The 9,493-nt window shown below is 39.7% G+C and overlaps 1 protein-coding gene across 2 annotated transcripts in view; it reads left to right on the forward strand.

The window, feature by feature from the left end:
* LOC144763308 (uncharacterized) overlaps nt 1-6,239 on the forward strand; it is a 317,771-nt gene extending 311,532 nt beyond the window's left edge. The window contains exon 11 of one of the 2 annotated variants that reach the window (XM_078648781.1): nt 5,572-6,239. In XM_078648781.1, coding sequence (XP_078504907.1) covers nt 5,572-5,635 — 64 coding nt within the window. In that variant the 3' untranslated portion in view covers nt 5,636-6,239. The remainder of the gene's footprint in view (nt 1-5,571) is intronic. The other variant, XM_078648783.1, reaches the window with a different exon arrangement.
* The last annotated feature ends 3,254 nt before the right edge of the window (nt 6,240-9,493 follow it).

Raw genomic sequence — 9,493 nt, forward strand, 5'->3', positions numbered from 1 at the left:
ATATATATATATATATATACACTCCACACCTCCTCCGAGGCTGCCGGGACTCCATGACAGCGGTGCACCCCAGGGTCGGAGGTTGCCCTGTCATCAAATCACCAGTTCCCAAAGCATAAAACAGTTTATGCAAATGCACTCCACTCCAATGAAAAGTTTAACACTCCAGATTTGTGTTTGCAGAAAGAGGGTTTATTCAGCAAATAATTTTAGCATGATGTAACAAGTGATGGAAAAAACACCCAACGCGTTCCGACGATGAACTCACGGGTAAACTCAATGCAAAATTCAATGTATTAAATAAAGTTCATTCAGAGTTGCGTCACAAACACAAAAGTGTCAACATAGACAGAGGACTTAACATTCAACATATTTGCAAAAAGCGGCCATATTTGAAAGGTGCTCTATTTATATCTAACACAGCCAATGGTAAACAGTTTCTATTATCAAAAGACTGGTTATTCTTAACTTTGGTGAAAAATAAATTCATTATATCCACTTTTATATTATCAGGCGCCTGAAATCATATTTCATTGTTCTCATCAGCAATTGACATATATAATTAGTTCAATTCAGCATAGCATCTTACATTACGCTGCGTTGTCAAAGCTGCAATAGTGCATCATGTCATAATGTATATAGAGTTGCTAGACATAAAATTCTTGTATGGCGATTCGTCAATTACTACGCCAACATGCACTATATAGGCACGATTATTTTTGTGAACCAACAATGGAAAGAGGACATTCGGGAGTCACTCAATAATAACAAAAATAAAGTGAATATCCCCAGTGGGTAGTGACAAGTATACTGAAAATCCCAAGTGGGAAAACCTAATATGTATAGCATGATTATTGAACAACAAAGTCATCTTGACTCTTCATTCCAGAGGGTCCAAATGCTTGTGATTCTCCATAATGTCACAACTTGCTTGCTTTTTCCGCCTGAACATAAAAAAGAAAACCAGCCTAGTCAGACCCATTAAATCAAAAAATACTTAGGCCAAAGGTTGCAAGAAGTACACACAACAAACAATGATCAACACAATTATGTGAAAATAAAAACAATTGAAAGAGCAAAATGCAGGAGGTTCAGCGATCAACATATTAAAAATCAAAGACGTAGTAGAGATTAGTGTTCCATAAATTGAAGAATTAGAAGTCAAGAATTAATCATATACACGATCAATCTCCAGGTGCCAAGCTAGCTCCTCCTCTGAGTTAAGCCCTCCATGGATCTTGGTATCCAAGTCTAATATATAGCAACTCTCCAATTGTTGTAGTTTTCGTATCCTGTCACCTCCTCTTTTCATGGGGGGACACGGTCAATGACAAAAAACTTTAACAAATTGCGATTGCTTTTATGAAGTTCTTCTTGGAGTGGAGTGCATTTGCATAGACTGTTTTATGCTTTGGGAACTGGTGATTTGACGACAGGGCAACCTCCGACCCTGGGGTGCACCGCTGTCATGGAGTCCTGGCAGCCTCGGAGGAGGTGTGGAGTGTATATCATAAGTAAGCCGGTTGACCGCGCTACTTAGCGCCTTGTTCGGTATCGATTTCCAGAAGCAGCAATTACAAGTATACGAAAGCTTGGTGAGATTTGAACTGTAACCTGAAACCTTTTACGGCGAAATAATCTAAACGCTGATTACGAGTGTTTTCGCGATATACAGCTGTTCCAGGTTTCCTGAGGGTGAGTTCTACAGAATATATAATCTCGTCTCATCATACTGACTCTTTGGTTCAATTTGGGACTTTGTTCTCACTTAAATCGCCAGCATTAACAAAAACTTGAAACGCTGCTCAGCGTTAACGTACCTTACAGCCTATTGGAAAGGCGCTTTAAATGTAACGCGACTTTTTCCTGCCCATTCTCCAGTGCACAGTTAAACTGGGATTTGGTAGCAGGGACCTCCAAACACATACCACTGAATATTGAGCACAAACGATATCTTTGGTCTGCAGAAGGGGATATTTACAATTTAAAATAATGCATGGATAAGAGGTGCACTGCACCTACGATATTGAGTAAGATGGATGATGATATGGAGTCCCGCAGGAGGCTCAGAGCGCAATCCATGTTCTTACAACACGACAAGCAGCCATTGAACAAGGAACACTCGACGATTCCCACCTCAATATTAAACAAATATCAGAAGTTAGAGAAATTGATTCTAAAAGAGGTGTTACGATATTGGGAGGCAATAACACTTGAAAAATATCAAGAGGAGAAGAGGGTTACCAGGGGCTTGAGAACCCTAATTGCACCCTCCTATGAAGAACCATACAGAGAACTGGCTGAAGAGTGGGCTGAAAACCTCATGGATTGTTCAAACAGAATGTTGTCGATATTGATTAAACATGCTTGGAAAGATAGGCTTGCACTACTTAAACAAATTGCAGAACTTAAAGACGAAATAGAGAAGGAGGGAACAACTGAGAATTTCAGTAAGAAAATTGAAGATATAGCAAAAAGAATTTCTAAGCATGAAGATGAAATTGTGGCTAAAAAAGAAAGGAAATTCACTAGAGATAAGATTGACTACCAGTCTGGCCGTATCTTCACATTTAGCCGCAAGTATGACAACATGAAAAGGAAAGGTGTTCAGGCCAATCTTGATATGATCCAAGTGGGTAAGGATGGTGACGTAGAAGTTAGTGAAAGCGATGTCTCAGAGGACGGCACAACACCTGTGGGAGAAAAAAATCTACCTAAACGGTCGAATTTTTGGGAGGAATTCCGCTTGATGAACCAATCAGCTCAACAACAAAACTGGCAGATAGATCGAGGCCGGGGGAAGGGAAGAGGCTTCCGTGGAAGAGGAAGATAAAGAGGCAAAGATGGAGGAGAGGCCACGCAATCCAGAAACAAACCAGGAGAGGAGAAAGGTGGCAAAGCAAATGTAACCCCAATGGGAGTGGAAACACGGGGTCAGAAAAAACGAGGAAAATGAACCAGAAAAATGTGGTAAATTTATCTTCCCGCTTACTCCCCAGTACAGAATTTGATGTTTTGCAATATGGTCTTTCCTTCTTTGCTATTCCCAAGAACGCATTGATTTGTTCAAATTTACCAGAAAACTAAGATTACATAAGTGGCATAAACCTAAAGTCAAGGGCACTGTAAAAGATACTGTCAATGTGCCACCTGCCTGTGAAACCATAGGGGAGATTGAAGCCCTCATTACATTGAAACTATTGGAAAATGAGGATCTGGAAGAAGGAACTCTCAATGTGGTGTCTTTGGGTTTCAATACTAACATGAACTCTCCCAACATTTTTAAACCTAAATCTATCTTTAACCCGACCTTACCACTTTGTGGCATTGATACGTTTGAGACCCTTGTGGTAAATGATTTAAAAAATTTGGCCAAAAAGAAACATTGGGCTAGTAACAATTTAAGCAAATCTGAACGTTTGGCTATACGTGCCCTAGAATGTGACCCCTCAATTGTGATCCGTCAGTCGGATAAAGGGGGGAATGTTGTTATCTTGGATACTGTGAAGTATATACAAGAGGGGATGCGTCAACTAAACTGTTTAGATTGCTATGAGTTGGCTACATTAGACAAAGTTGAATGTTCAAATAAATTGTACTATGAGATGTTGAAAAATTGGCATGCAGCAGGTATTTTAGAGTGGAACGAATATTCATTTCTACTTAATCGTAACCCCAAAGTGGCAATTTTATATCTTCTACCAAAACTTCACAAAAATCCTGTTGAGCCCCCGGGCAGACCTATTGTTTCCTCTATGGGTTCCCTACTAGAGAAAACCTCTAAATATATAGACTACTTCCTACGTTCATTTGTAGAAGAACTTCCTTCCTTTCTGAAAGATAGTAGAGATTTTATCAATAAAATCAAGGATGTATATTGGAAAGACAGCTATTTATTTATCACCTTAGATGTATGTAGTCTGTATACATCGATTAGACATGCTGATGGCATTCAAGCCTGTCGACAATTCTTGAGAGCTCGATCGATCTCATTCTTGAACCATACTGAGATGTTACTTCAGGTGATGACCTTTTGTTTGGAAAAATTTTTTTTACATTTTTTTTATCTTTAATGATGCCTATTATAGGCAACGACAAGGGACTGCGATGGGAACTTGTTTTGCTCCCAGTTTTGCCAACTTGTTCATGGCAAGCTGGGAGCAGCAAGTGGCCCGGACTCAAGATCTATATCGCAGCCATGTGAAAATTTGGCTGCGATATATAGATGATCCTTTTATCATCTGGGATGGTCCACAAATACTGGCAGAACAATTCATTCAGGCACTGAATCAAAACAATCTGAATTTGATCCTAGAGGGGAGAATTAGTGAATGCACCATGGAATTTTTATATCTAACTGTCCAGGTGTCGAACAACAAACTTGTCACTAAACCTTTCAGGGAAAAAAACGCTGGAAACACCCTGCTACATGCAGATAGTGGCCATCCGAAATCCCTTATCCGAAGCATACCATTTGGCGAATTCCTCCTAGCACGGAGGAATTGTAGTTCTGAACATGATTTTGTTGAGGAAGGGAAATGTATGACAGAACGTTTCATTGAGAGAGGGTATCATGCTAACACTATGAATGAAGCGTTTGAGAAAGCCAGCAAATTCAGTCATGCTGAACTATTAATACCCAAAGATAAAACATCAGCAACAGATGGGAACATAGTTAGATTTGTATCTACCTATCATTCAAAATCATGGCAAGTACAGAAAAGTCTGAGAAAAAATTGGAAAGTTCTCAGTACTGAACCTACACTTGAGGATGCACTGAGATGCAATCCAGACATTACATATCGCAAGGCAAATTCTCTAAAAGACAAACTCAGTAGAAATGATGTAAGCTCCTCTAAGAATAAGAAATCTGACATAGAAGACTTTTTTACTTGTATGGCCTATAAGGCGTGTAAATTTAGCTCTAATGTTAAAAAGGTCCACTTTCCAGTGGAAGACAGAGACAGAACCATCAATAAACACCTGTCCTGTTTGTCGGATTACTGCATATATGTTTTGGTCTGCCCTTGTGCAAAGAAATATGTCGGAAGCACGATGTTCCCAGCGAAAAAACGTATTCTTGAGTACATGCGGGCAATCCAAAATGAAGACCAACTCTCACCGATTGCTAGACATTTCGAAGAACTTCATAAAAGCAATCGCAATTTGTTAAAGTTTTTTGTAATTGACCGTGTCCCCCCTATGAAAAGAGGAGGTCACAGGATTCGAAAACTACGACAATTGGAGAGTTGCTATATATTAGACTTGTATACCAAGATCCCTGGAGGGCTTAACTCAGAGGAGGAGCTAGCTTGACACCTGGGAGATTGATCGTGTATATGATTAATTCTTGACTACTAATTCTTCAATTTATGGAACACTAATCTCTACTACGTCTTTGATTTTTAATATGTTGATCGCTGAACCTCCTGCATTTTGCTCTTTCAATTGTTTTTATTTTCACATAATTGTGTTGATCATTGTTTGTTGTGTGTACTTCTTGCAACCTTTGGCCTAAGTATTTTTTGCTCTAATGGGTCTGACTAGGCTGGTTTTCTTTTTTCTGTTCAGGCGGAAACAGCAAGCAAGTTGTGACATTATGGAGAATCTCAAGCATTTGGACCCTCTGGAATGAAGAGTCAAGATGACTTTGTTGTTCAGTAATCATGCTATACATATTAGGTTTTCCCACTTGGGATTTTCAGTATACTTGTCACTACCCACTGGGGATATTCACTTTATTTTTGTTATTATTGAGTGACTCACGAATGTCCTCTTTCCATTGTTGGTTCACAAAAATATTCGTGCCTCTATAGTGCACGTTGGCGTAGTAATTGACGAATCGCCATTCAACAATGTTATGTCTAGCAACTCTATATACATAATGACATGATGCACTATTGCAGCTTTGACAACGCAGCGTAATGTAAGACGCTATGCTGAATTGAACTAATTATATATGTCAATTGCTGGTAAGAACAATGAAATATGATTTCAGGCGCCTGATAATATAAAAATGGATATAATTAATTTATTTTTCACCATAGTTAAGAATAACCAGTCTTTTGATAATGGAAACTGTGTACCATTGGCTGCGTTAGATATAAATAGAGCACCTTTCAAATATGGCCGCTTTCTGCAAATATGTTGAATGTTAAATCCTCTGTCTATGTTGACACATTTGTGTTTGTGACGCAACTTTGAATGAACTTTATTTAATACATTGAATTTTGCATTGAGTTTACCCGTGAGCAAGACGAGTTCATCGTCGAAACGCGTTGGGTGTTTTTTCCATCACTTGTTACATCATGCTAAAATTATTTGCTGAATAAACCCTCTTTCTGCAACTACAAATCTGGAGTGGTAAACTTTTCATTGGAGTGGAGTGCATTTGCATAAACTGTTTTATGCTTTGGGAACTGGTCATATAAATAGTCTCTGAATCCTAAATTGCTAATGCTTCTTAGGATATAATGGTCCCAGGCATCTGTTTGGTAGACATGTTTCAGCCTTTGTGCTGCCCGTGAAGGGTCAATCAGCTTTCCTCAGGACCTTGTCATAACCCTGCCATTGGCAGTTTTTTTGCTTTTTACTGTCCAATTAAGTTATAATAAACATGCATGTAACCATGCAAACCATACTTGTAGGACCTTTTCCCTTTATGGTCATAACTGAAAAGAAAAAAGAAGTGTTTCAGAAGGCGCTCTTATGTTTTAGAAGCACCATTTCTTATGTGATCATACAATGCAAGAGTTTACATGCGTGAGGGAAATCACTAAGTGTTTCCTTTGTGTTGTTGTCACCACATATAAAGACTAAAAAGGACGCTTAATAGATAAATACTAAGCAAACTCAAAAAGACAGACTTAACAGACTACATACATGACTTGTTTTTCAACAGACCTCATAGGTTGTGCCAGGGGAGGACGGTCCCCGTAGTCAAACACTAGAAGAAAATATAGGAATTTAGTCAATTCAATTCAATCAGCTTTATTCGATTAAATGTAATAATCATAAAAGCACAATAAGAATTTATGGCACAATATAAGTATACATTAATTTGTAAAATTCGTATAATAACAGTACAGTCGAAGTCCAGTAAAATTTACACCATGATTGAATTTCTGCATTTTAAAACATACTTTAAAAATATCTAAACTGAAACAGTCAATTGTTCTTCGCCTAGTGTTTGAATATACAGAAAAGCGGGCGGCATTGTCTTAAACCGCTATTTTTTTAAACAGACAAATTCCACCTTTTCCTATTACAGGAATACAATTTGCAAAACAAAAAAAACAGAACGTGTATAGTTGATTGAATAGACACATTGTCATATGGACATTTGGACATCTCCTTTGACCAATCGTTCTGAGTGGGAAAAGTAACAAGCCTGTGTAAAATACCCAATCTCAAACGGGTCAACAAAAATCTATCATAGTCTCTTGTTAACAAGCCTAAATAAGGCTGAAGTCATCTTGTTGTGCGGGCTACTTACTTAGGGCCTCATTTATGAAAAGTGACGCATCGCTACGAGAAAACAGCGGTGCTTCACTTTTCATTGCTCTGTCCGTGCGACACCAATGATGCTTAATATTTACAGTATGACACATCATTTCGCAAGGTGTTACAGATACATCAGTATTTATGACGTATCTGTAGGTGCAAAAATGACGCATTGCTGGAGTGTGTCACAAAAGTGACGCAACTCCAGCAATGGGTCATTACACATGGGCAAGTTCCATTTTAAATGGGGCTGCGTCAGTCTTATGCCTGCCATGAGGCAGGCATAAGATATTGACGCGTTTGCATCCTAGAAGTGGCACAGTGAAATCTTACGACCCTTTCTTGCGTTGGAACGCCCCCCCTTGCATACATTATAACTGGTGCAGGTATAATGTGGCGCAGGGGTTTTCAAAGTGACGCATCTTCCTAGATGCGTCACTTTGTAAATATGGTGCAACAAGGGAAATTTTTTTCGCCGCCGGTGCGTCACAAAAGTGACTCACCGGCAGTGCAAAAGTGGCGAAAGGGCTCATAAATAAGCCCCTTAGAGTTTATACCAATTCGAGTGGTGTGGGTCATGTACTTCAAAGCTGAGGAGGGAAAAAAAGAAGAAAAACCTTAATTCGTCAGGGGTACTCGTCCGCTCGCACTCGTAGCATCTCCCTGTATCCCTGAATTTTAGTAGGTTCAGGTCGTTCTGCTGTTTTTAAGGGAAGAATGGCTGTCCTTGTCACATGTGATGTGATTGGGACATTAGTATCTCCTCTATTACCGGGACATCGCTAGATGCGTGTTCTCTTTTTAAATATTACCATCTGTGTCGTTTATGAATATACCATTGGCCAGAAGGTAGTTGAGGGTATAGTAAATCCCTCAGTTTTCTTTGGGGATGCGTAGTCACTGCGTCTTCATGGGCATGGCTCATACGCATGGACGTTCTGTCTGTCGGCCCCCTCGTCTACTCGAGATTGTCCGAGAGTTGGATTCTGAGGCTTTTAGTGTAATTCCAAACATTACCTAACACTAAGTCTCAGTTGTGGTAAATCATAAAGAGGAGACATCTTTTAAACAGATTTAATGTTCTAAACCGATATACATTTCTGTTTATTCTGGTTAAGTCTCAGTGGAGTGACCATTCATATTTAATTCTTTCTTGAGTTTTAGAGAGATGGTCATTTTTCCCTGGTCAATCTAGATTTTTGATTTGATAAGCAAGAATGTTGCATCTTGGTGGGCGTGACTTGTATACATTGGTGTTTGTTCCACAGGGATGCAGGGGTTAAAGTAACTTTTAGTTTGTTTGTGAAATGGGGGAGGATATAAAGCGATGGGCTATGGGCAAAAGTATGCCCTTTCTTCCCTCAAAACTGCTGTGACAAGAAGGTAAATTCTCTGGATGGTCCATCAGATGTTGTAATGGACCTGTTATATGAGTCATTATCCTCAACAGAGATACATCCCTTTATATTATCCCATGGGATATCACCGTTTAATCCTCTGGTGTGTGTAGACAATTTGTAAATCCATCCTTTGTGCGCGAACTCTCCTAACCCGAGGAACAACCACCAGGTGATGGCCCATCGAGCGTGGATGGCGGGTGGGTGTATAGGAAGAGAGCAGGCTGACTAGGATGTCAGGAGACGAAGAATTCAAGATCCTGAAAGCAATACAGAGGAACTTAAACTCCACACGTCTAGCCACTGGTAACCAATGTAATCAGCGCATTGCACTAGAACTAGAGAGGGATCTAGGCATGCCAAGAAGAGTCCTGGCGGCTGCATTTTGGAACCTCTGCAGTCTCATTATCTCCGACTTGTTAGCCCCCAAGTAGAGCGAGTTGGCATAGTCCAGTCTCCACAGGACGGATGCCAGGACAATCACCTGCCTGATGGATGGATCAAAATAACCCAACAGAGGTTTGAGTCTGCATACAATGCTAAAATACGTCGCCGCCACCTTCTTGGTTTGGGTCTGAAAGTTAAGAGTCAAA

Source organism: Lissotriton helveticus, chromosome 6 (assembly GCF_964261635.1).
Source record: "Lissotriton helveticus chromosome 6, aLisHel1.1, whole genome shotgun sequence".
Lineage (NCBI taxonomy): Eukaryota > Metazoa > Chordata > Amphibia > Caudata > Salamandridae > Lissotriton > Lissotriton helveticus.